The 27,699-nt window shown below is 36.6% G+C and overlaps 4 protein-coding genes across 6 annotated transcripts; 2 read left to right on the top strand and 2 right to left on the bottom strand.

Annotated features, from left to right (window-relative positions):
• Positions 1–9,141: 9,141 nt before the first annotated feature.
• On the top strand, positions 9,142–10,502 carry LOC112488828 (germin-like protein subfamily 1 member 17). Its single transcript, XM_025073389.3, has 2 exons — positions 9,142–9,571; positions 9,710–10,502. The coding sequence occupies exons 1-2, from the start codon at positions 9,355–9,357 to the stop codon at positions 10,261–10,263; spliced, it is 771 nt and encodes a 256-aa protein (XP_024929157.1). The 5' UTR covers positions 9,142–9,354; the 3' UTR covers positions 10,264–10,502.
• Positions 10,503–11,140: 638 nt separating this feature from the next.
• Positions 11,141–12,968, top strand: LOC107417906 (pentatricopeptide repeat-containing protein At5g18390, mitochondrial). Its single transcript, XM_016026555.4, has one exon. The coding sequence runs from the start codon at positions 11,383–11,385 to the stop codon at positions 12,835–12,837; it is 1,455 nt and encodes a 484-aa protein (XP_015882041.3). The 5' UTR covers positions 11,141–11,382; the 3' UTR covers positions 12,838–12,968.
• Positions 12,969–13,134: 166 nt separating this feature from the next.
• On the bottom strand, positions 13,135–21,169 carry LOC107417905 (probable UDP-N-acetylglucosamine--peptide N-acetylglucosaminyltransferase SEC). 2 transcript variants are annotated; one of them, XM_016026553.4, is made up of 28 exons: positions 20,741–21,169; positions 20,267–20,412; positions 20,055–20,153; positions 19,910–19,960; positions 19,641–19,757; positions 19,433–19,489; positions 18,843–18,962; positions 18,580–18,642; positions 18,405–18,483; positions 18,079–18,188; positions 17,940–17,993; positions 17,761–17,828; positions 17,569–17,671; positions 16,982–17,184; positions 16,532–16,628; positions 16,265–16,336; positions 16,106–16,182; positions 15,861–15,977; positions 15,684–15,768; positions 15,413–15,580; positions 15,059–15,169; positions 14,887–14,973; positions 14,659–14,786; positions 14,483–14,565; positions 14,264–14,369; positions 13,998–14,144; positions 13,517–13,637; positions 13,135–13,434 (listed from the first exon to the last, which is right to left on the bottom strand). In XM_016026553.4, the coding sequence occupies exons 1-28, from the start codon at positions 20,895–20,897 to the stop codon at positions 13,321–13,323; spliced, it is 2,940 nt and encodes a 979-aa protein (XP_015882039.2). In that variant the 5' UTR covers positions 20,898–21,169; the 3' UTR covers positions 13,135–13,320. The 2 variants fall into 2 exon arrangements, with proteins under 2 accessions (XP_015882039.2, XP_015882040.2); XM_016026554.4 differs by lacking the exon at positions 19,433–19,489.
• A 1,093-nt stretch (positions 21,170–22,262) lies between these two features.
• Positions 22,263–27,114, bottom strand: LOC107417918 (probable leucine-rich repeat receptor-like protein kinase At5g63930). 2 transcript variants are annotated; one of them, XM_060812324.1, is made up of 4 exons: positions 26,788–27,114; positions 26,269–26,600; positions 23,623–26,073; positions 22,263–22,815 (listed from the first exon to the last, which is right to left on the bottom strand). In XM_060812324.1, the coding sequence occupies exons 2-4, from the start codon at positions 26,582–26,584 to the stop codon at positions 22,439–22,441; spliced, it is 3,144 nt and encodes a 1,047-aa protein (XP_060668307.1). In that variant the 5' UTR covers positions 26,585–26,600; positions 26,788–27,114; the 3' UTR covers positions 22,263–22,438. The 2 variants fall into 2 exon arrangements, with proteins under 2 accessions (XP_060668307.1, XP_015882061.2); XM_016026575.4 differs by having other exon boundaries at positions 23,623–26,600.
• Positions 27,115–27,699: the final 585 nt, after the last annotated feature.

Below are 27,699 nucleotides of genomic sequence, written 5' to 3'. Positions count from 1 at the left end.
TCGTTTCCTCAACGACAACCTTCAGCGCCAGGCAGGTTCCAAAATAGTCATGGATTGGAGGCTCCAATCGCAACCTGCAAGTGCAATCCACGTTGAACGACAATACTACAACGTTTGGGATCGCTGCTGCTTCTTCTGCTTATTAATTAAGCATTTCCATATACACGCAGACACTAACTGGAACATCCAAAGATGAACTGGAGTTTTCATTTTCATAGCCATTTCCACTTTCACAAACTCTCTTAGTCTTTCAATATTTGCCCGAGTCAGTTCAAATGTTCCACAAACTGAATCGGATGGAGTTTTCAATTCCTGATCTATCAGCAAGCTTCTTCGTCACCTTTCTTAAACAGTACTCCACGTAGATTGGTTCGAGCCCGTTCAAATCCTTCACATTTGATCCGTCATACATTAATGGTTTTATAAGATCCAGAAATAACTCATCACCTCCATTAACATGTTTGTAGATTTGGGCCCATGATTTAAGAAAAGATGTTACGATTTTGCCGTGGAAGACACCATGATGTGTGACTATTCAAATCCAAAATCCATTGTTAGGGAACAGAGTCACATACAGTGCCAAAAACTGCTGCTCGTTCCGCTGACACTGCCTGCCTAGGAAATGGATGGCTTGCCTTGGGATCGCAAAAGCCAGAGCTCGAAATGTGGTAGAAATTTTCATCGGACTCAGTCACAGTGAACGAAACATCGTCTCCTTCTACATAATGGATGAGAGATTTGGAGGATGATTCAGGCCAAATAACATTCCAGCAAAGAGGAAGGAATGGGAAAGGGTGAGAGACAGGGAGTGTTTGAGTTCAGGAATAATGGAGTTGAAGAAGAAACTTGTGTTGGAGGCGGCAAGTTGATAAAAGTAAAGACAATGATGGTGATACGAACCTAGGACGACCTGCTCCTAAACCCGTATTATATTAGCCCGGATCTTTAATTAAGTTCAAGTTCTAATGGAATGGACCTCAACCCCTAACCAACCTGTGGTTAGAAACCTTGGTATAATGTAGACGCCACAATAGGGGATGGAAAACCTATTGATAAGTCAAGCTAAAACAACCAATTCTCTAATGGTGTTTTAGGTGTTCTCAAAGAACAAAGAGATAATTAATCTCACAAGTATTTTTTTAATCAAATCAAAGTTGTTTTCTTATTGAAAAATAAGCCTTTAAATAGGCTTGAAAGAAACAAAATAAACCCTAAAAAATAATTCAAAACCGGACTCCTATAGGAATTAGGAAACTTGACCGAATTCTAATATGTCCTAAACTAAGTTTCCTAAACTAAATTTGATTAATTAATTCCTTTATTCTGAATTAGGAATTAATTAATTTACAATGAAAATAATAAAATAATAACTTTCCTAAATTTATTTGTCCAGAAAATAAATAAATAAAAACTAAAAAGTAATGGTAGTTTCCTAAAACAAAAAGTAGAATAAAATTAGGAAACTATAATACTAGCTTTTTTGACTAATTTGACTTTGACCAATCTTTGACCTCTTTGAGCTCCAAATCAGCTTCTAGATGCTTTTTAGGATGCCAAATAAGCTGAATATGAAGTCCCACACGTTGCCCATGCTTGGAAAAATAAGAAAAGGCTAATACAGTAAAATACAGTAAAGCCAGCAAGCAATACAGCAAATTCGGCCAAATTGTTGAGGCTGTCCGTACAAGCCCTTTTTGATTGCATTTGAGGCTGCTTTAACTTGATTCCATGACCTCTTAGGCATATGTATTGAACCCATAAAGCATTGGAACCATTTCATGCTTCCCGGACTCCAAAAATGTACCAAAACAGTCACCCGGGTCAGTATCGGCTTCCACCACTTGGATGCTTAGAATAGGCTATGTATCTTCAAGTATGGACAAGCTCTGTTGAGATTGATTACCCCCTATATAAATACTCCCAGGTTGTCCTTAAATCTCTTAATTTGAGCTCTTGTGATTGGCCTAGTCTTCATCCGTGTCGAGTCAGCACCCCAACAGGTTATCGATGGACCGGGCTTAGGCGGAATCACATCATTCCCCTCCTCTTGAAAAGGATTTGTCCTCAAATCAAGATCATCACCTGCAGCAAAAGGAGTTAAATCAGCAACATTAAATGCAGCACTCATGTTATACTCACCCGGTAAATTAGGCTTGTAGGCATTCTTGTTATTCGGCTCCAAAACTTGAAAAGGTCCATCCATAGGCGGCATGAGCTTTGACTTTCTTTGACTAGGAAACCTTTCCTTTCGTAAGTGTAACCAAACCAATTCTCCTGGGTCAAACACTATTACAACAAAATCTAGAAATACATGCTCATTATGGTAAAAATTACACTTTTTAAAGTTAGCAATCAATATTTCCCAAATTTTCAAATTGCCACTAAGTAAAGCTCTCAACAATGCAGATAAAGTTCGATGAAATAAAGATATCTTTAAATAAGTATCTTTAAAATTCATGGTCAGCAATGATTTCTTATTCATAATTACTTTATTAACATCACCAAAGCTAAGATAAAAATTTATATTTTTCCTTTCTTGTCTTCCTTTTCCTTTCTCACTCACGGCCATCTCACCTTCCTCACTCTCGGCTTTTGCACCAAATTTCTCACTCTTGGTTTTATTAAAATTTTTCCACACAACCTGAGTATTAGAAGACTTACCTTGGACAACAAGCTCACCTTTTCCCTCTTGATTGGATGGTAGTCCACTTGGAATTTCATTTGGGAAGACATCTCCAAATTCCTTCAAAAGAGAAATCATTGAACTTGGCAATTCAAGTTCTTCAAAGTTAGTTTGATCATTAAAATAATTTTCTTTATAAATCATGACCAGCAAAGGTTTCTTACACTTAATAACCTTATTAATATCCCCTAAACTCAAATAAAAGTTGCTACTTGACCTTTCTTTTCTTTCTTTTTCTTTTTCCCCCTTGGATTGGCGCAAACCTTCGGATTTCCCTTCCTTCTCCAAGCTCTCGGGTTTGCCACTCTCTTTCCCCTCTCTTTTGATTTTTCCTTGATCTTTCCACTCAATATGAGTCTTAGAAACCTTACCTTGATCAACAATCTCATTCTTACCTTCTTGAAAGGATGGTGAAGCCGTTGGTGCCATACTTGCTTTTTCCTTAAGCTTTTCGGCTTCTCTCATTTGTTGCATTTGTAATTGGTCTTTGTAAACCTGTTTAGGAGATAATGGTTCCAGCTTGACCTTCTTCCCTTTAAACCTGAAAACAATACTATTTTCTCGACCAAAATGAGTAGCATCTTTATCAAATTTCCATGGCCTACCTAATAGTATATGTCCAGCAATCATGGGTACAATATCACATAAAACTACATCCTCATATCTACCTATATTAAATTTTACTTTGGCTTGTTTATTCACTTTTATTTCACCACTATCATTAAGCCATTGTAATCTATAAGGTTCTGGATGTTTAATTTTTATTAAGCCTAATTTATCAACTACAATGTTACTAATTACATTTGTACAACTTTTACTATCAATAATCATGCTACAAATCTTACCTTGAATTTCACATCGGGTGTGGAAGATGTTCTCTCTTTGAATTTCATCCTCATCTTTGTATGCAGCAAGTACTCTCCTAGAAAGCAAGTTTAATTCAGCATTGGATGCTTGCAAGGTTTCGGGTTCATCCTCCAAGTCCTCCTCCTCTTGCTTGGCTTCATCCTCACTTTCTTCACTTTCCGATTCTAGCTCATCATTGCCCTTTAACATCATGATTCTTCTATTCGGGCATTGGCTAGCAATGTGTCCTCCTCCTTGGCACTTAAAACACACAATATCATGAGTTCTAGAAGGTTTAGGATCTAATTTTACCTCATTCTTTGGTGCTTGGACAGATTTGATTCTAGTATCCTTCCTTAGCCAGTTTGAACTTTCTTCTTTGACTTTCGGCTTCGGCTTGCTTTCATAGATGGGATTGTTCCTCCAGCCACTAGAATTGGACCTTCCACTATTGGAAACACCTCCAAACCATGATCTTACACCCCTCCTCTTGAATTGATGCTCTAGTTTAATAGCCACATGCAACATCTCAGTCCTCCTCCTCTTGCTTGGCTTCATCCTCACTTTCTTCACTTTCCGATTCTAGCTCATCATTGCCCTTTAACATCATGATTCTTCTATTCGGGCATTGGCTAGCAATGTGTCCTCCTCCTTGGCACTTAAAACACACAATATCATGAGTTCTAGAAGGTTTAGGATCTAATTTTACCTCATTCTTTGGTGCTTGGACAGATTTGATTCTAGTATCCTTCCTTGGCCAGTTTGAACTTTCTTCTTTGACTTTCGGCTTCGGCTTGCTTTCATAGATGGGATTGTTCCTCCAGCCACTAGAATTGGACCTTCCACTATTGGAAACACCTCCAAACCATGATCTTACACCCCTCCTCTTGAATTGATGCTCTAGTTTAATAGCCACATGCAACATCTCCTCCAATTCCACATATTGTTGCAATTCTAGTAGATTGGCTATTTCACGATTCAAACCACCAAGAAACCTTGCCATGGTTGCTTCCCTATCTTCATTCAAGTTCAATCTTTTCATAAGCATCTCCATCTCCTTGTAATAATCCTCCACGGATCCATGTCCTTGAGATAAAGATTGAAGTCTTTGATGCAGCAACCTATGATAGTGTGATGGTACGAATCGCTTCCGCATGGCTCCTTTCATTTGTTGCCATGTAGTAATCAAGTCATCACCAACTCTCCTTCGGGTGTTTTGCTCATTGGTCCACCATTGGAGTGCATAATGGCCAAACTCCATTGCTGCCAATTTCACCTTCTTAGCCTCCGAATAATTATGGCGGTCAAATATCATCTCCATCTTTTCTTCCCACTCCAAATACGCTTCAGGGTCACTTTTTCCCATGAATGGTGGGATGTTGATCTTGATATTGCTAAGATTGTCATCTGTTTCTTCCCTCCTATATCTTCCATGGCCAGCTCTATCTTGGACAGCAAAATTTTCGTCCATACCTTCCTCAAAGTCTCCACCGAATGACTCCTCATCAAATTCCTCTCTTGGTCTCTCACGACCTCCTCGTCCTCGGCCTCGTCCTCCATGGAATTCTTGCCTATTTCTTGTATTCGGCCTTCCTTGTGAGGCTTCTAGTCTTCCCACTCTTTGATTCACATGCTCAACTTGAGCACTAACCCGCTGTATTGATTCCAAGACAGCTCTCATATCCACTTGGTCTCCACTCCCGGTAGCTCGGTCATCGCCATGGAATGCTACGGACTCTTCCTCATTGATCCTCAAGGGTGGATCCCCTCTTCTTATTCTAGAATCTGCCATGTTAGTAAAATACTGCAAAAATAAAATAAATCCTCACAATATTCACTCCCTCACGTGTTTCACTCAAACAAGGTCTCGACACTCGTGTTTGCACACTAGTTTCGGCTTTTACCCTCTTTTAAGCTCACACACTCTTGCCTTTTTCCACTCAATGAATTATCTCAAAGTTCTAATTAAAACACCCACAAGACAGCAATTAGATCACTAGTATGTTTTAATTAAACTTATCAACAAACAGTAAGCAAAAAGTAGGCAATACCGAAAGAATCCAACAAATCCTAATTTTTCGGCTTTCTAGACAAGAAAACACAAAATAATGGAAAAACGTTGGAATTTTTGAAAACTGAACCAGATGGTAGTAGATTTTTGAGTTCAAGAATAAAATTCCAGAAAAAGAAATTCAAATACGAACAAGAATCAAAGAGAACAAAATTATAGAAAAGTGTTGGTTGTTGTTCTTGTAATTCAAGTTTTGTATCAATTCCTTTATCTAATTTTAATCCAAATAATTTAAGCACCCAAAATCCAAATATCCAGCAGCAAAAATAATTCTCCAGCAACTCAAATATTGAATAAATAATAAAAAAAACCAGCAGCTCCAACAAGATTCCAGCAAACAAATCAAACTCCAACAAACCGAAATAATTTTTTTTTCCTCTTTTTTTTTTTTTTTTTATTCGGCTTTACCTTCTTTCTTTTTTTTTTTTCACTCACAGAACATAAACAACTGCAGTAGCAAGAATAATTACCAAAATTGCAATTCCAACTCCAAAACAAACACCAAACCCGTGACCTCCAAATAAACAAAATGTGCAGTTTTTTTTTTTTTTAAATGTTGCCGCAAACTTCCTTTTGTTTTTTTTTTGAATATTTGAATGCAAATATTTAAGACTAAAACAGCAAATGAAAAAATCCACAAAAACAAAAATTACCAAGAACAAATATGAAAAATCAACCAACAAACAAGGAAACAAAGATATGGTAAAACAAGGAAACCTAATTCAACTAGGAATGAGTTTTTTTTTTTTTTTTTTTTTTTAAAGAGACGCTGAACGTGTATGGGATGGATGCAACCTTAACCTAATGCTAAAATTGCAGAATAACACAAAAACAAATAAATCAAATAAAGATAGATCAAACCTGAACAAAATTTAGCTCTGATACCAAATGATACGAACCTAGGACGACCTGCTCCTAAACCCGTATTATATTAGCCCGGATCTTTAATTAAGTTCAAGTTCTAATGGAATGGACCTCAACCCCTAACCAACCTGTGGTTAGAAACCTTGGTATAATGTAGACGCCACAATAGGGGATGGAAAACCTATTGATAAGTCAAGCTAAAACAACCAATTCTCTAATGGTGTTTTAGGTGTTCTCAAAGAACAAAGAGATAATTAATCTCACGAGTATTTTTTTAATCAAATCAAAGTTGTTTTCTTATTGAAAAATAAGCCTTTAAATAGGCTTGAAAGAAACAAAATAAACCCTAAAAAATAATTCAAAACCGGACTCCTATAGGAATTAGGAAACTTGACCGAATTCTAATATGTCCTAAACTAAGTTTCCTAAACTAAATTTGATTAATTAATTCCTTTATTCTGAATTAGGAATTAATTAATTTACAATGAAAATAATAAAATAATAACTTTCCTAAATTTATTTGTCCAGAAAATAAATAAATAAAAACTAAAAAGTAATGGTAGTTTCCTAAAACAAAAAATAGAATAAAATTAGGAAACTATAATACTAGCTTTTTTGACTAATTTAACTTTGACCAATCTTTGACCTCTTTGAGCTCCAAATCAGCTTCTAGATGATATGTAGGATGCCAAATAAGCTGAATATGAAGTCCCACACGTTGCCCATGCTTGGAAAAATAAGAAAAGGCTAATACAGTAAAATACAGTAAAGCCAGCAAGCAATACAGCAAATTCGGCCAAATTGTTGAGGCTGTCCGTACAAGCCCTTTTTGATTGCATTTGAGGCTGATTTAACTTGATTCCATGACCTCTTAGGCATATGTATTGAACCCATAAAGCATTGGAACCATTTCATGCTTCCCGGACTCCAAAAATGTACCAAAACAGTCACCCGGGTCAGTATCGGCTTCCACCACTTGGATGCTTAGAATAGGCTATGTATCTTCAAGTATGGACAAGCTCTGTTGAGATTGATTACCCCCTATATAAATACTCCCAGGTTGTCCTTAAATCTCTTAATTTGAGCTCTTGTGATTGGCCTAGTCTTCATCCGTGTCGAGTCAGCACCCCAACAGGTTATCGATGGACCGGGCTTAGGCGGAATCACATCAGATGGACCATACAAACGAGAGATTGAAGTTTACAACTTTAAAATAGGTTCGTGGAGATTGCTAAGAGGTAATGTCCGAACCTTTGATTTCTTAATATCATCTTGTTTTGGTGTACACAAGGCTGGAATTTGTTCTGGTTGGTTTGGGGTGCAATATGGAAAGCATATTATTTCATTTGACATGAGTGATGAGGTGTTTATATCAACACCTTTGCCTCCTTGTTTAAGTGATTTCAATTGTGGCCATCACATTGAACTTATCCTTAATAATGGATGCCTTGCTATTGCTAATCATAATTTTGATGAGTGTAATATATGGATGTTGGGCAAATATGGTGTTAAGGAGTCATGGACTAATCCATTTTTAATTGCTGTTGGACCCCTTGTACAGAAACCACTATATACCACCACCGCTATAGGATTTTGGAAAAACACTAAAGTTTTTATGCAAGATAGAGGTGCTGATCATAGAGTTTCACAGCTGGTTTTGGTCGACCCTACCATTGAAACAAGAAGAGATGTAGACATTAGGGGGACGAAGAAACTAATGCAGGTCTTTAACTACCAAGATAGTCAAAGTTCGAATTCATTGGAACTCCTAATTAAGAACTTGTTAATTTAGGTTTTATTATTAGTAAAAGGGTTTATGTTTTTGTTATTTTGTCGTGGAAAAGAGTTGTTAATGCATACATATTGGGATCTCAAAGCATTGTTCCAGACCATATACCGATCAAGCTTATAAATTTTTGTATTGAAAACTACTTTTGTAGCTACAATTAATTATTGTGGTGAAAATTATTTGTCGTAGCCAGAAGTGGTTTTAGCCACAATAATTCACTATGGCTAATAACCACACCACACACCCCCCCCCCCCACAAAAAAAAAGTGATCACTTAGTTTGATAAATGGACTCTCTTTTTCTTTTCTTTAATGAGCAAAGTATTTTAACACTATTTGTCTCTTATTTTCTTTGGTTCTTGAGATGTAATTGTGCGTTTCTCAATTATATTGATCATTGAATATTTGGGTTCGCAGTAACAGTCTTCTTTTACACCAAGCCAAATGGCCAAAAATATTATCTATCTAGCATTGACAGTAAGGAGACATGCAGGTCGATTAAGCCCAGAAGATTAGGTTGTTCAGTTGGAGCTCTAATTAACCATAAATGTCATTGCTCAACTTATCAATTTACACAAGTTATTTGAAGAGATTGATGTTAATTTCTGTCCTTGAAATAAGAGTTTATAAGCTAAATCTAATACCAGAAAATGGCATTTTGTACTTGAATGGATCAAATCAGGCACAACAGTGACACTTTCAACTTAAAACTTCACGGCTACTTATTGCTAAAGAAAAAAAAGAAATGGAATTTGAAATAGCTATAAGAGGTGGGATAACCAAAAAGAGTTAATTCTGATGAAAACAATAGCCAATTCAGTTAAGGAAAGGTTAAAATAAATCATATATGGGAAAAGGTCATTTAAAGAATTGACCATTTCCAATAATATATTAAATTTCAATGCCGGCTGGAAACATACTAGAGGAGGTAAAACTAAGGAAGGTTTACTTGTTCTTTCCAGTGGTTGAAGAATGGATTCTTCCTTGATTAAGATAATATTTAAATATTAAATAAATGCAGTGGAAAACTGTCCAAGTTTTCTACCTGTTTCGTGTAGAGAAAATACAGAGACTAGTTCCGAGACTCCCTCTATAAAAAGAAATGCTTCCCACCAAGATTTTCCATCCCTCACTTGCATACAAAATTAAAAACATTGCACAACATCCTTACCGACAAGTCTCTCTAAGAATAAAGATGCAAGGCGTTCACTTCTTTTTATCTCTTCTTGTGTTGGCTTTGGCAGCCACCTCTGCCTCTGCCTATGACCCCAGCCCTCTGCAGGACTTCTGTGTTGCAGTCAAAGACTCCGAATCTGCTTGTATGTAAACATTTTATTTTCCTTCCCCTATATTATCTAGCTAAATTTAATTTTATATCCTAAAATAACCAACTGAATGTATAGCATGTACTATAATAATATTCCTTAACTAAAAAAAGTACTTTCTGTATGGAGCAGTGTTTGTGAATGGAAAGTTCTGCAAGGATCCAAAGGATGTTACTGCCAATGATTTCTTCTTTTCGGGGCTTGACAAGCCAGGAAACACATCAAACCGTGTTGGTTCAAACGTAACTCAACTCAATGTTGACAAAATACCAGGACTCAACACTTTGGGCATATCCCTTGCTCGCATTGACTATGCACCTTATGGTCTTAATCCTCCCCACACTCACCCTCGGGGCACTGAAATCCTAGTAGTCGTAGAGGGTACTCTGGAGGTTGGTTTTGTCACTTCCAACCAAGATGAAAACCGCCTCTTCACCAAAATCCTCAACAAGGGAGATGTGTTTGTTTTCCCAATTGGTCTCATTCATTTCCAGTTCAACAGGGGATATACCAATGCAGTTGCCTTTGCTGGTCTCAGCAGCCAAAATGCAGGAGTAATCACCATTGCTAACTCTGTGTTTGGGTCAGACCCTCGTATTAATCCTGATGTGCTCACCAAGGCCTTCCAAGTTGACAAGAATATTATCAACTATCTCCAGAAACAGTTCTGGGTTGACAACAATTAGACCTGACTATATTTGAAGCAGCAAATGAGTTGATATTCTGTTTACATACAATTTTCATTTAATATTCATTTCTTTATACGTTTTCCTAATTTTTATTTATAGAATAAGTAGAACCATATTGTATACCGTTCTCTATTTGCATTTTCAGTATAGCAGGTTCTTCAAATTTGTTTAGCAATTCTCTGTTTATCCCTTGTCTCCTCTGTTTATTTTATGTGAAGGTTTGCTCATTTCAAGCTTTTGAAATCTCCATTTGGTGAAATATCTTTAAAAAAGAAAAGTACAAAACCATAAACCCTCCATCAAGAAAAGTTACATAGAAATCGAGAAAATATTGAGAGGGATTTTGTGGCCCTTTGACTTCAATGGTTAACGGTACTTTTCATGACCTTGACTGGGCTAGATATTCATCTTCTCTGTTTTGGAAGCCACTATACACTTTAATCTCCTTACTGGATATAACATCATCAGGTTTCGATTGAATCTGCATAAGTGTAACATAAAGGATAACATTTTAAAATTTATAACTTGTGGAAAAAGAAAAACTAGAAGTGAATCTGCATGAGTATGGACAGCATGTTATTTCTTTCGACATAAGCAATGAGGTATTCATATCAATTCCTATGCTACGTACGTAGGTCAAAAAATGGGGATTGACAAATTCCAATTGAATACTTAGACTTTATTATGTTGATGATCATAAACTCAATGCCTTCTGCTTGAAAAGGAAGTTGACACATCAAGATTTTTCCTCCTTTTTGTCAAAAACATTTCATTACTAGGTTATGAGAAAATTTATTAGGTCTTTGATCACATACCTTGCTTTCTCTTATTGTTCATCCATATTGAAATTTTTCCGTTAAACTATGGCTATGCTTTCTCTTATTGTTCGTCCATATTGAAATTGATTCTTGGTTTGCCAAATACAAATCTTACTCATTGATAAAAAGTCCTTATTCTTGCTGAAATCAATCGCCAATCAATACAAGTTCCTTGACGACTTTGTCTCCTCTTAAATATTATTGCTACAAAAAAATAAAAAAAATAAAAAAAAAGAGGTTGAAATTGAAAATAAATATTATTGCTACAAAAAATTTTATTTTTCTTTTGCTTAAAAAAATGAAAAAAAAAAATGAACATAAAATAGATGAGAATATTAATAGTGATGGAACGCAACAGGAATCAAAAATGCTAGGGTCCTCCAAAAACCCTCTTCTACTCTTTCTTCGTCACAGACCCAACCCAAGCCGAGTTCCAACCTTCTTCCTACTCCTTCGCTACCTCACCACCACCACTATCAATGGCGGCAAACCTTCCAAGGACGACTACTTCGCCGCCATCCACCACATCTCCAACATCGTCCGCCGCGACATCTACATGGAGCGCACCCTCAATAAAATGCGAATCTCCGTCAACTCCGAGCTCGTCTACCGAGTCCTCCGGTCCTGCTCCACCTCTGCCACTGAAGCCCTCCGCTTCTTCAACTGGGCTCAAACACACCACCCTTCTTACCACCCAACAACCGTTGAGTGCGAAGAGCTCGTCCGTACACTCGCCCGCACGAAGAAATACGAATTCATGTGGAAAATCCTTAATCAGATGCACACCCATCACAATCTGAGCGTTTCCCCAGACACCCTTTGCTTCATTGTCGAAGAATACGGGCGGCACGGCCTCGTCGATCAGGCCGTCGAAATCTTCAACCAAGCCCCAAAGATCTTTAACTGCAAGCAAACCGTCAACCTCTATAACTCACTGCTGTTTGCCCTCTGCGAAGTGAAGCTCTTTCATGGCGCATACGCTTTGATTCGGAGGATGATAAGAAAAGGGGTTGTCCCTGATAAGAGGACCTATTCGATTCTGGTGAACGCTTGGTGCTCGGCCGGAAAATTTAGAGAAGCACAGCAGTTCTTGGAGGAGATGAGCAAGAAGGGATTCAATCCACCAGTTAGAGGCCGTGATCTTCTCGTTGAAGGGTTATTGAATGCTGGCTATGTGGAATCTGCAAAAGAAATGGTGAAGAAAATGATCAAAGAAGGTTTTGTACCAGATGTTTCAACTTTCAATTCTCTATTGGAAGCCATTTCTAAACATGGGGAGGTTGAGTTTTGCATTGATCTTTACCGCGAAGTTTGCATATTGGGACTCGTTCCTGATATCAATACGTATAAGGTTTTGATTCCTGGGGTTTCGAAAGTGGGTCGGATCGACGAGGCGTTTAGGCTTCTGCATGATTCGATTGAAGATGGGCATAAACCATTTCCAAGCTTGTATGCGCCAATAATAAAGGGTATGTGCAAGAATGGTCAGTTTGATGATGCACTCTGTTTCTTTAGCGAGATGAAGGTTAAGGGTCATCCTCCTAATCGGCCGGTATATACCATGTTGATAACCATGTGTGGCCGTGGAGGTCGGTTTGTTGAAGCTGCCAATTACTTGATGGAAATGACTGAGTTGGGTTTGACTCCGATTTCTCGGTGCTTCGATTTGGTAACAGATGGACTGAAAAATTGTGGGAAGCACGATCTTGCTAAGAAGATTGAACAGTTGGAAGTTTCTCTCCGGGGTGTATGAGTAAGAAGTGAAATGAAGGAAATTTTGGTTCTTCACAATAATAAAGATTGGGTACTCGCAGTAAGAAAAAATGCCTAATGGTACAAACTCCATCTGATATAAAGAATAGTTTTTTTTTCTTTTTCTTTTTTTCACAGTAAAATGCTTCTTCAATAGTCGAATTTATGATTTGGTTTAAATTAGTTGATGTGGGTTCTGTAGCATTCTCAATCTCAAGTATGTTTGAGCTTTAAGAAGTAACAATTTAAGGAGGTAAAAGTACCAACTTCAGTACAGATGCGAGAAGATGGTTAGATATAGAAAAAGAAAGCCCATTTTTGCAACCAGTAACATGCAGCCAATGCATCATTTCAGTAGGCTTATAAATTAAATTTTTCTTTTAAGTCTAAACATAACCTTTCTGATATTAAAACTCTCATATTTCTTTCTTTTCTCTTTATTTTATTTCTTTTTTTTAATCTTATAAACCTGTTTCTTCACGTTCTATCTATCATAAGGGCACTCCAAGTCATTCTCAGTGACCTTGAAGTTTTGGGGACGCTGTCCTGAGCAATGGATATTCCACATTTTGAAATAAGCCCTTTCCAAGTTCCTCACCTGCAACAACAAAACATTTTTTAAACACCCTTCCTCTATATATGCAATGGTACAACTTAAAGATGCATGTCATTTAACAAACCCAGCGTGCTGTGTCGAACAGAGGACAATTCAGCCTGACTGCCTTGAGTTTGTTGGTAAGAGCCTGGAGTTTTGGACGATTCAATGCCAAAGATACTGCCTTTTCCTCGTACTCCTCCATACTGTATGATATCGAACGTAAGGAATAAATTTCTATAATAAAAGTCATTGCACAAAATCCTACTAAGGATCAAAAAGATATGAGAAATGACAAATATATGTGCGTCTTGTAACGTTGAATTAAATTCCTGTAGTGTATATTTTGCAATCAATAATTATGTGGACGGGATGTGACGATGTCATAGAACTTCCACCACCTATGAATGCAAGTAGGATATTGATCCTCCATAATCTTTCAAGCATATTCATCTTTATCCAGATTAATCTTTATCCAGATTATACTCATGCAAATCCTTTTCTTATATATATAGAAAATTAAAGTGTACCTATTTACCCCAAAAAAAAAAAATTAAAATTTGTACCTGCTAACAATCATAGCATCCCCTAGACCAGTGGCAAGACACAGTGAACCAGCAACCCTGGTAGCCATTTTGTCAAGAGGCAAGGTCACCATTGGTAAACCAGCCCATAAAATATCTGTACCTGTTGTATGTGCATTGCATAGAGGCCTAAACATGAAAGTTCAACTATCAGTAGTTAGAAGCGAAAGCAACAATACACAAAAACAATTAAAGAATGAGAGAAAAACCAATGTGAATTAAAACAATCCAAAGAAAAACAAACTTACGTATCAAGGAATAAATCTGCTAAAGCACTCCGTCTGATATGTTCATTTTTCATAGCCACATCTGTGAAAATTATTTGGTCTGGTTGCACTCCTTGAGCAATAGCATCTGAATATGGTTGGCCAAATATTAAGTAATGGGGAAAAATATAATACATAAGTGAATGAGAGAGAGAGAGAGTCTAAGTTCCTTCAGAAATTAGGAAAAGTTATTTCACATACATGCACGTAGTCTCATTTCACCAGCAGCTGGGAATCTGAGGAGCCAAAGGGCACTGTTGGGTACTCGTTTTAGAATATTGCACCTAAGATGGACAGAAACAGACCATTGAGACACCAAGCTCTTTAAGTTGCTGTTGTATGCATAAATTAAAGAGTAAGGACCATCCAGATGTTACCAGGTATTAAAGATTTCAGGATCCATTTTGTATAACTGATTGAAGCATGCAAAAATGAATTTATCTTCCGGCAGGCCATAATCTGATCGCTTATGCTGGCAGATTGGATCCAACACATCCCGGTTTTTCTACACATAATTAAAGGGGAGATTGGTACATAAAGCTGACTCAAATCATAAACATATAAAGGATAAAATTTCTCTAAAGAGAACTCCTAGAAAAACTGACCTGCTTATAGTCATTCACAAAATAGCAATGAGGTAGATGGACAAGCTTCTCAGAATAAATATGTGAGAATCGAAAAGGTGAAACAAACTGAAACCAAAGAAAGAACAAATTAGACAAATAAGGTCAACAATAAGATAGTCAACCAATACTTAGCAAATGGCCTGATTCCTACCTCATCAGTGACTAAGTAATTGATGTAGGTTGCTCCTGTAGTCCCAGGAAATCCCATGTAGGAAACTTGAATAGGAGCTGGCTGCATTGCAAAAATTTCGTTTCTTGCCCCCTAAAACAGCCAGGAAATTATCCCAGGAAGTAACATAAGCAGGTTTGCATAATGATATCATAAACTAATTTAACACTAAAATTTTTTTTCAAATGAAGTCATGTAATCCACTACAAAATAATCAAGCAACTACTAAATAAGTCTACATAAAGCTGGACGTTATTATAACCAAGTGCTTTTCCACAACAAAGAAGAATAATCAAGAAAGAAAATTAAATACCAATGAAATAAGTGCCTGTATACCTTGGTATAACCATTAAGATTAACTAAAATCTGTATCTCATCCTCGTTAATCATTTTGGCAATCATATCTGATGACATGGCAGAGACATCAACAAAGTGCTCTGCTTCAGACTGGATACGTTGCCTCCATTCAGAGCCGTCAGTTGGACTCAAAGCATAACAGAAGATCTGCATAAAAGTTTGTTAGTTGCTCCAAATTCATAGCATAGGAAATCAAAGGAAAGGCATAACACCCAATGATCAAAACTGAGAAAATGAAAAAGCTTAAAACCTCAATGTTTTCTGTGTCATGCATGCCAAAGACAGATCCCATGAGGTGTGACAATGGGTGATTCCCAAAGTCACTGCTTACATACCTGCAAGTCATGAGAGATACTGAAAGGATAAATAAAATTTAGAGGCAAAGCAAAAGAATGATTGTTTCCGATGCATATCAATGAAGACATACCCAACTCTAAGTCTCTCATATCCCCCATCACACTTTACAGGAACTGGAGAAGGATGGTTGAATGGAGGAAGTGCAAAGCGGGAAGCGACTATGGAGCAGTGTGCTGCATATTTATGGCTGCAAAAGATAAGGGGCAAATTTAGCGTCATGCTACAGACCACTGTTTGTAATGCAGTATCTTTCGAGTAATGAGCTATAGATTGTTACTGTTGATTGTTGAAAAAGTAGCATTCTAAGTATCTGACCTAATTTCAAGTGCAAGCATTGGGTCAATAGGATATGCTATTGCATGGAAAGGCTGCACGCTAGGAAGAAGAGACATCTGGGAAAAGACAACTGAGTAACTTCAAAAAGCAATATTAACTATGATGCGAATAAGAACAAGCCACAGGTCAAGTTCTGACATTGATTTGTCTCCTGATAATTCCTTCAACTTCAGCGAACTTTTCATCACGATCCTCCCAACTGCACAGGCACTGAAATATACAACTAAATTATATAAGCTGCCAATTTTACAAGGTAACACCCACATTAAAAGGATAGGTTTCATTCAATTACATAACAAACTAGGTTGGGATAGGAACAATTAGACTGTGTGTGAAATTTCTCTCAAAATCCAAACTAAAGACTTCAGGACAAATATACAACAAAAGGAAACAATTTGATGGTACCTGTAATGTATGTAGAAGGTTACAAGTTGCCTCCGGAAAGTCAGGTCGAAAATGCAATGCCTGACTATAGCTCTTTATAGCAGCTTCCACATGACCACTGCAACATATATGAAATTTGAGTCTTTACCAATTGTTATGCAACATCGCTTACTGATTAAGCAATTGAAAGGAGGTATCTTAAGCGCATTCATGTTTCTTCCTGCTTACAAAGTTGTATACTGTATATCATGTTGATTCGTTTAGGGGGGGGAGAGAGAGAGAAGAGGAGTGGGGGAGGGGGGGTAGGGTGGGGGCGAATGAAGAAGAAGAAGAGAGATTTCCTAGACATTGGATGCATGACCATCCAATGATATTCTTTTTCTCTTATGCATGACCATCAACAAGCCTCCATTTGACCATATTGGGGAAATTAAACCACGTACAAAACACAGTCAAAGACTACATAATTACCTATCTTTATAAGCTGAAGCCAAGTTTGCATGAGCTTCAGCCATAGTTGGACGAATAGCTATTGCATGCATGTAGTCCTGAATTGCTTCACTAACTCTACCAATCTCTTTGAAAGTGTTGCCCCTGTTGACAAGGCCATCGGCTGCCAAGGGGTCAATGCGAAGGACTTCATTATAGCAAGATATCGCATCTGCATAATTTCCCTGTGATGGAATCATGGGCACAAGAGATTAAAGAACAATCGCAAAGCATATAAATAAAAGATCTAGAAAGAGGAAAATTGTCTGGTTATTCTCAATCAAGTCTTCCAGGCCTCTCCACAGGATTGGAAGAAGAAGCTTTCACCCAAATGATAACTACTATGCTCAGTTGCTCACAACAATCTGCTTCCTATATATCTTTTCTTGTTTTTCTGCTTATCACATATATCACTTTCATATTACACTTCATTTCTTACTTCAGCCTGAGAGCTGGAAGCATATACATGGGAGGTGCACTTGCACCCCTCCAACCTTCCCACATCACAATAACCCTTTATCAAAATACAAAAAAAATATTTTCCACCTTTAGACTTGAGATACCAATACCTGTTGCTTATAGATTATGGCAAGATTATTAAAAGGAGCAGATAATCCAGTTGTTACATTCAATGTGGCCTTGTAATATGAAGCAGCAGCGCCCACCATGTTCCTGTGTACATAATCATTTCCCACAAAATTCAAGTAATTCACCAGGAATTCTCTTAAATCAACCAAAATAATTTCAAAAGTACCACATACCATTCCATATATATGTTCCCAAGGTTAGTAAGTGCTTGTGGATGTTTGGGTTGTAGAGTGAGGCATTGCTTCACATGGAGATTTAAAATTTTAGGTCACATGGAAAGACGCATAAAACTAACCCATGAAACAACTTAAAAAAAAAAAAAACAAATCAAAAAGATGAGAAACAGAAATACATTGTAGCACTGGATTGCTTCATCCACTCTGCCAATGTCTTTTAGAGCATTACCCTATAAGCATGGAAAATTTGATTCAGTGCCAATTTTAATCACAAATTGAAAATCACAGTAACATTCAGATATCATGAGAACTCACCAAATTGTTGTATGCTTCCAAAAATCTTGGATCACATGAAATGGCATGCTTATAATGAAGGATTGCCAAATCCAGCTGTCCTTGCTCATAATATGTACTAGCCAAATTACCTGCATAATATGATTGAATGTATTGGTCAAAGAAAAAGATAGGAAAGGTCAGAACCATCACTTTTCACCTAAGAAGAATATTGCAATAAACAGTTTACAATGAACAGCGAGAACAAATTGTGTCAACTAGTCTTATACGACAAACCCAAACATTATACATGAAATACGCAAGAAAACAAATGCAAATAATGGTTTGCATAATGGAACAACACTCACCAAAAGCCATTGCATAGTTTGGTCTTGTCTGCAGAGCATGCTGATAACACACAATTGCCTCTTGAGGCCTTCCCAAAGCCTGGAAAAGGCAAAAGAAACATCTTGTTTTTTCTCCAATACAAGTGCAGGCACTTGCAGCTACCCAACCTTACTGGCACAAGGCATGACAGCTTACCTTATAAACGTTCCCAAGGTTCAAATACGCATCTGGAAAGGAAGGTTTGAGTTTTACAGCCTCCTGAAATCCGTAATTAATTTAAAAGAATCAATGTATACATTCATATTATTTCACAAGCAGAATGTTGAGAAAGTTTAATTTCAACTATGTCAACTGACAGCCATATATAGCACAAAACAGTGAGGACATTTGAAATGATAGCATACCAACCAAAAAGGAATAAAACATATATGGATTGACAAAAACAGAAACAAGCATACCTTGTAATATTGAAGGGCTCTGTTAAGATCACCTGACTCCATAAAAAGACCAGCAAGATTCGACCATGCAATAGCAAATGTCGGTTGTATACGTAAAGCCTCGAGGTAGCAACTGTATGCCTGCACAAAATGTTAGATTCTGACAATTTGCACTCCTGGGATGGAAGTTACAACATGATCAACCATCATCTGAGCCCTGGCTTGTAGATAACAACTTGATATCTGTATCGAACTGTGAATTCACTCACAGTTCCACACATGAATTATTTCCATCAGTAACTTTACCAGACAAATAGTATGAGATTAAATAGAGCAGGGCCCTTTTGAGATACTATGAAGCCCCCTCATAGACAGGGCAAAGTAAGTGTTTGGGCAAGGTTGATTCAGCAGAGCATCAACTCAAACTGAATAACAAATTACTGATGGTTCACTTTAACCATAATCAGTATCCTAATCCTAGTTTTAGCATGGTAACTAAACAAGGCATATACTTTACTAGCATATCCTATAGCATAGGAATCCCAGCTATCAACTAGGTATAAGAATGCAGATGGTATGAAATTAAATGATTGAACTTTATAAGAACTTACTTCTTGGATTAATCCTTGAGTTTTCATTAGATTACCAAGGTTGCTATGGGCATCAACCTGTATGTGAATTAACACAGTGCAGATTAATAGCTTGCCCAAAGAAAGCAGAACCCATTCGCATTTGGTTGTTACACAGAAGGTTAAGAATGGAGAACCATAAGATAGTAAAAAATAAAAAATAAAAGTAAAAGACTAAATGAAACTCTACCAAAACAGGATTTAGTTGAAGCGCCTGACGACAACATTGGGCTGCCTCGTTAAGTCTTCCTTTTCGCATGTATGCACTAGCTAAATTTGACCATGCATCACAGAAATTTGGTTGAAGCTGCAATCAAGCACAAGGCAGATCAATCAACTGCACTAAGGTGATGCCAAGAGAAATGGAAGGTTACTTTACGAGAAAAAATATATAAAATGAGGATCAAACTTGTAGGAATAAGTAAAACCAAGAAAGTGGCTTTCCAAGTTTATACAAACCTCGATGGCAACCAAATAGTAGCGAATGGCAAGGTCAATATTGCCTTTTTCCTGCATTTAGGGGGGAAAAAAAGATCCACCATTGAAAATGTTCAACCATCAAAAAGGAGCAACATAAACCATCTGCAAAGCCATGCTAATCTACCTTCCATGCATTAGCCATGTTTCCATAGCACTCAGAAAAATGTGGGTCAATTCGAAGAGCTTCTTCATTCTTCGCTATGCACATATCAAAATCATGCAACTGCAGATATTACCACTTTCGATCAGGAGATAAAACACATAGGTCGCTTGCGCAGAAGTAGATCAAAAAGTATATAGAATCGACATTCCAATAGATTAGTATTGGTAAACAACCTGATAATAAATCGCACCCAAAAGAAGTAAGTTGTCAGTGCGAATAGAGTTTCTCTCATAAACTGTATTGCTATGATCTAATGCTTCCTCATAGTTGCCAGCCTTGTACATCTGATGCGCTAGAGCCAAATGCTTGTCTTCATCAACTACATCACCAAAATGTATAATATATACACCATTAGCCTCAATTACATAGAAAACCCTAAATTCAATACTCATACCATTACAAATACAGAAAAATGAAAAACTAAAAACAAAAACAATCAACGGCTTCAACTACAGAGAATCAGGAAAACTATATCTATATATATGTGTGTGTGTGTGTAAATATATATAACATAAATTAATTAACCACAAAATGATCCGATAGATAACTACTTTTACTCCGCACGTGCAAAACATATAAATAAATATAAATATAAATATAAATATATATAGATATATAGATATAATTTTTCCATGGAGGAAGCGAACCTTCATGTGAACCGGTAGCCTGGAAGGATCCCGAGCAAAGAGAAGAAGACTCAGCTTTGACAACAAAGGACTCATTGCGATCCGCTCCGAACGCAGCCCTAGAAGTCCCGGCCATCACCGTTACCGGCTGTTGTTGTTGCACCGAGATCACCACCATTTTTATTTTATTTTTTCAATCGTCGTTTCCTTTTATGGTTCCAAGCGAAACCATCAAACGCTCCGATCCTCTTCCCCGAATCCCTAACCCTAAAACACTCCGATTCGATTTGCCCTTAATCTCCAACTCTCTCTCCTTCTTCTTTTTTTGGCGCAAAAACGTCTCTGCGATTGCCAAGTCGAATTTATGGTAATTGCATTTTTTCGCTTTTCGAGGCGCGTGGCGTGAGGAGAAGAAACTCTCTATCAGAGAAAAATAAATAAACAAAACGAATGAGAGAGAGAGAGGGAAGGAAGCGGAGTTTAAATATGAAAGAAGGGTGGTTCGGAAAGGCCAACGTGTGTGGCGCAATCTGGACCGTTGATGCGGTGGAGAAACAAAAAAGATAAAGTGTGGCGGTTAGGTAGATTTGTAATTAGATTCGGTTATTACTGACTGACACGTAATCTTCATAAGATTGATATCAATTGCCTGTCCTTTTCTTTTTTCGTATTCCGATTTATTCATCATCATCTGACTTTGTCTTTTCCTTTTCTTATTTTATTTCCTTTTTCGTTATTATCTTGATTTGCATAAATATTCTTTCTTGTTTTTTTTCCCAAGATATTCGTATAAATATTCATTAAAAATAAAATTTGCTTTGGTTGTTCACTTATTTCTATTGTTAAATTTTTATGGTATTTTAGTGGAACAATTTTAAAGCCATAGTCTTTCTTTTTTTTTTTTAAATCAATTTAATAAAGCAATAGTTTTCTTTTTTCTAACAAGATTTTATTAATTTTTAGAAACACATAATTTAGGGATAAAAATGTAATAACACAACATGGAGAGTGGCTTATTTTAGGGTGAGATATTAGAAACACACAAATTTGTGAATGGATAATATTCACTTTTTGTTTAAATATTGTTAGATAATTAAATAATTGTTTACTTATATCCACAACCATACACGGCCATCACTTATTTCTAGTATTAATTTTTTTTTATAATATCCTCACAAAACAATTTAAAAGTAATAATAGTTCACGTTCATTCATTCTTTTTATTTATTTTTATTTATTTGACGATTTAAAAGTAAGTCCTTTTACAAGTACTTTGCATTTTGTTACATTTTATTAATTTTTCAAAAATACATATATCATACAGGGGGGAATTCCACTACATAACATATATACATATATATATTTTTAACATAATTCCACTACATAATATAGGGGGTAGCTAGTAACACAAATTTGTGAATATCTAGATATCTCAATATTTTATATCTTCTATTTAATATTCAATGAGACAATTAAATTATTATTTGGGTTCAATGCAAGACTAAGGAAAGTAGTAAAATAATAATAATGAAGAAGGCTAACAAGTAGTAACCAAAATAGGAAAGAAATATAAATTGCATATCATATACATGCCAGGGGGATGTACATAAAAACAGGGCAGTTTCCCTCTAGTTTCTCTAATAATAATAACAACACAAAGGATGAATAATGGAGCAGTAAAATTAAGAATAAAAATGCACTATAAAATTGGTATAATAATCAAGGTTCATCCTTCAAGTTAGTATCATGATTTGAGGACAAATCAAAGTGTCCTTCCCTTTCATTGGAATCAATAAGAAGCAAAACAACCTCTCTCATTGATGGACGATCAAGAGGTGACATATTTGTGCAGTGCAGAGCAATTTTCATCACTGATATCATGTGGGAAACAGTAGCTTCATCTTCAAGATCCAATTGACTATCCAATATTCCTGACGACAATGTATGGTTGTGGATATAAGTTCTTACCCAGCTTACAAGATCACCTCCTTGGTCTAATGGCTGAACCGGTGTTCTTCCTGTGAGCAATTCCAGGAGAACAACTCCATAGCTGTAGATGTCACATTTTTCTGTCACTTTCATTGTGTATGCATATTCTGGAAATTTTCAAGGTTTATATAGATTAGTACAAATTAGTTAGCGTAATTCAATGAATATGTAATGAAAACAGTACGATATGGTTGAACATTAGAAATACAAACCACAAAAGTCAGATATTGCAGCTATAGAATGTCAATTTCTTATCTTAACCGCCATGGCATTTGACTTATATATTCAATGTATATCAAATCCTTATCTATAAGTTATTTAGGTGGCACAGAATGTTAATGATTACTATAAATGAATGATCAGATTTTAAAAGCATCAACAAGGTTAATTTGCAAATGAGTTTCATACTGCTAAAACTATGCTGTATAGCTTGAAAGCCCCCCAAAAAAAAAAAAAAAAAGTCTGAAAAGATGCTATCTTATATGAAACAGTTCAATTTGCCCAAATAGTAATCAGCTTCTGTCTTATATCATAATATAAATAGGCCGAAGTCAAAAAAATTTATATCTACTTTGATAGACTTTAATATGATTTAGAAACGCTTTTTCTTCCAATCGAAATTATGATTGCATGGCTTCATTTGATATTCGAAATCACATCATCATTAGGACAATACGTTCATTATAAGGTTGTGAAAAAGTATCACTATTAGCGCCCAAATTTGAAGGAAGTTTAAACTAATAGTATTTTATTTAGTTTCTAAGACCAAAGCTGCATAATCTTAGAAATGCGGTCTTTCATGTGCATGCAATATTTTAAAAGAAATCCTAAAGCCATACAGGAATTATATTTGAAGAAAACAGGAACAAGAAAATCATAAGATTTAAAAAAATAAGGCTCCAAAAAGAGCTTACCAGGGGCAATATAGCCATAAGAACCAGCAATTGCAGACATTGATTTAGGTTGTGGCATGTCAATAACCTTTGCCAACCCAAAATCCCCAACATGAGCTTCAAACTTATCATCAAGCAGGATGTTATTGGACTTTATATCACGGTGAAAAATCTTGGGGTTACAGTCATGATGCAAATAAGCAAGACCTTGAGCAGCTCCGAGGGCGATTTTGAACCTGGTTTGCCAATCAAGACTACAAGATGGTCCATGAAGCAATTCTCCCAAGCTTCCCTTTTCCATGTACTCATAGAGCAAAAGATTGGAACCCTGGTGGAAGCAGAAACCATATAGCCTCACAATATTTCGATGCCTGATTTTTCCCAAGGTTAGAATTTCAGCACGAAAGCTATTATCCACATTGTTTCCTTCCCTGTTAGATTCTAACTTCTTGACAGCAATTATGTAATCCGAGGACAAGATTGCTCTATACACAATTCCACAAGCTCCCCTTCCAATCACAAAGCTGTCATCGAAGTTGTTGGTGGCCATTACCAAATCCTGGAAAGTAAATCCTTCCTTTGGTGAAAAGTAGATATCTGAAACCGGAGAAGGAAATGGTTTTTCTTGCACAGGAGAAACTATGTCAACCGGTCGCCTCATTAAGTAAACAATGACTACAATTAAAATGAGAGAAACTCCACCAATAGATGCCGAAATTATAGCCACGAGTTTACCTAAACGGATGCGTTTCTTTGACATATCTGAAGGAAGAGAGACTGAAGATGGAGGTGTTTTACAGTCACCAAGAGGACCACCACAAAGTCCTTCGTTTCCAAGAAAGCTGCTTATAGACATATTCTCAAAGAGCTGAGAAGGTAATGGCCCTGTCAACTCATTGTTTGAGAAATTGCAGCCAAGTAGACTTGACTGCCTCTGAAAAGAGCTTGGAATTTCACCTGTCAAATGGTTGTTATTGAGTAGAAGATATTCCAGTAGAACAAGATTTCCAAGGGTCTGAGGAATCTCTCCGGAGAGATTGTTATAACTGAGATTTAATGCAATCTGTAAGCTGGAAAGGGAACCCAACTCAGCAGGTATACCACCAGAAAACGAGTTTCCACCCATTTGTAGCTCAGTCAACCGCAAGAGTTTTCCCAGTGATAAAGGTATTTTACCAGAAAGTTTGTTATCAGAAAGCTTGAGAAGTTCCAGCTGGGAAAGGGTTCCTATTTCACTTGGCAATGAACCCATAAAGTTGTTATGGCTAAGATCAAGACGTTGAAGCATATTGCAATTGAACAGTTCAGCTGGTATCCTCCCGGAAAGCGAGTTTGATGAAATATTAAAGGTCACCAACTTTGAAAGCCCACCAATCTCTCTTGGCAACTCAGATGTAAAATAGTTTTCTGAAAGATGAAGCCTTTGCAAAGTTCTGCAGTTACCAATTTCAGGAGGAATGGAGCCACTGAACTTGTTTTGATCCAACTCCACGGTAGAAAGATTAACCAATTTGCACATATCTAGGGGGAGATTCCCTGTGAGGCTGTTTCCGACCAGACGGAGCTGTACCAGCGACTTGCAGCTTGTGACCCCAGGAGGGATATTTCCAGTGAGCCTGTTTGACTCCAAGTTCAACAAGATCAGGTTAGAATTCCTGCAAAGATAAGGAGGAATTCTTCCTGTCAAGGAATTTTCTGATAAGTCAACCACCCAAAGTGGGCTATAGAATCCAAGTTGATCAGGAATGATTCCGGTCAATAAATTGTGAAACAATTGTAGCATAATCAATTCTGTCATGTTTTGAAACCCAACAGGAATTGGTCCTGTTAGGTAATTGATCGAGAGGTCGAGCTTAGTCAAGTTTGTCAAGCTTGTGAGCTCATGTGGGATAAGACCTGTAAACTGGTTTTGAAAAAGATAAAGCAATTTCAAACCTCTAATATTACAGAACTCCTTTAATATTTCTCCACTCAAAAAATTCTCTGAAAAATCAATCTCTGTTGCTAGAGATAAGTTACCAATCTCTCTTGGAATTGTTCCATTTAACTGATTTCTGTACAGATATAATCGCTCCAGAGACGCAAGGTTACCAAGCTCCTTTGGAATCTGTCCCACAAGCATGTTTTCATAGAGGGCTAAAGTCCCTAAATTTGTACAGTTTCCAAGTTCTTTTGGGACACCCTTTGAAAGCTGGTTATCCCAAAGAATCAGATCAGTCAGATTCCTGAGCATTCCAATCCCTTTTGGTATTTCTCCACTCAACTGATTTTGAGCAAGACCAAGATATTCCAAGCTCAAACATCCACCTATCTCAGAAGGCAAGCTTCCAGATATCAGATTCTCACCGGCTCGAAAAAATTGTAACTTTCTAAGGTTCCCAAAAGAACTTGGGATTGGTCCAGTAAGCTCATTAGTGTAAGCAATCAACTGGGTCAGAGATGAAAGGTTTCCAATTTCTTCCGGAAAAGGCCCTGATATTTTATTGTTGCACAAATTAAAAATTGATAAAGAAGAAAGTCTGCCTAATTCAGGAGGTATTTGACCTTCAAGCTTATTGTTTTTTAGAAGAAGGACCTCCAAATTGGAACAATTTCCAATCTCTTTTGGTATATCCCGAGAAAATTCATTGAAAGAAAGATCAAGATAAGTCAAGTGAACTAACCCACCAATGCTTGGAGATAAAGTGCCAGAAAGATTCATAGAATTCAAGTCAAGATAAAGTACCACAGGATTGTAATCATAGCTGCAAGTCACTCCAGTCCATCCACAAGGTGTAGAATCATTGGAATTCCAATCACCCAGATGATTAAATTTATCAACAAATCTGCTCTTTATCTGTAGAAGGTATTGACCTTCAGAATTTAGCCCCTCAGATTCACAAACCAGAAGTACAGCAACAAGAACAAGTCCAGTCAAGAAACCAAATGGCATTTTCCTCATACTCATTAGGGAACAGAGAAAAAAGAAAGCCATTTGCAGCATTCACCACATGAAATCTCTGAAATAGAAATTTTTATAACATTACATCAGAAAAACTAATGTAAAGAAACAGTCTAGTGCAAAAGAAGCAGTGAACTGGTGAAGTCACATGGTAAATTCCATGCAGGGACCAAAGACAGTGGGGAAAAAAAAAAAGTTTCATAACTATATATATGGATAAGACTGATTTAGTGAATTAAACATACCTCTGAGTTGATGACCAATGATAGAAAAGAAAGAGAACAAACCAAAGAAAATCAAGGATTTTCTGGGAAACGGCAAGAACACTATTTGTTTCTGGGATATGATTTTTCTGAGGAAAATCATTGATTTTGATTGAAAAAGAAAAGATTGGTGTAATCAATGCTAAGATATTGCTTGTCTTTCCTCTGCTTCTAAGGGGGCCTATAATTCAAGTGCGATTGAACTGCCACTTTTGTTGTAATGGGATAATCATAAAGAATAAGAAAAGCCAAGTGTTCATTTTGTCCCCTACGGAATGACTTGGAAAATCCCACTTTGTGTGAATACAAAGGATATGAAAAGAAAAAAAAAAAAAAAAAAAAAAAAGGAAGAAGAAAAAGCAGTCATGGCCGACAAAGCATGAGCTTACATGTTTACTAATTCTTTATATTACAACACTCTTTCCTCTTCCAAGACTTCCATAATATAATATTTTAGTGCTATTAGAAAAGGTGGCTGAAAAAAACAGTTATATTCTTGTTTGTCTTACTTGTACACAATAAAGTATCTTTTTACCCAAAAAAATAAATAAATAAAGTATCCATTTAAAATTCCACAGTAGCCTCAACATTTTATTCTATTTCTAATCATTTCACGTGTTTTTGCCTATTTGTTTGATTTGGAGGCCTCACAAATTAAAAAAAAAAAAAAAAGGTGAAAAATTGCAATAAGCCATATAGAATTCAATGAACCGAACCTAGTCAAATAAATAAATAGTGAAACTATAGCATCTGATAATTTGAGCAAGTCAAAATTTGACACATTCTCATCAACCAACTTGTTTGAGCTTTGATCTCTGCTTCAGGTTTCAAATGGAGTAAATGTAGAAGTTTCAGTTTTTAATTCATGGACATTAATTTCTGCAACTCGGGCGT

Source organism: Ziziphus jujuba, chromosome 10, assembly GCF_031755915.1.
Source record: "Ziziphus jujuba cultivar Dongzao chromosome 10, ASM3175591v1".
Taxonomy (NCBI): Eukaryota; Viridiplantae; Streptophyta; class Magnoliopsida; order Rosales; family Rhamnaceae; genus Ziziphus; species Ziziphus jujuba.
The sequence above is the reverse complement of the archived record's forward strand: the minus strand, read 5'-3'. Positions and strand labels throughout refer to the sequence as shown.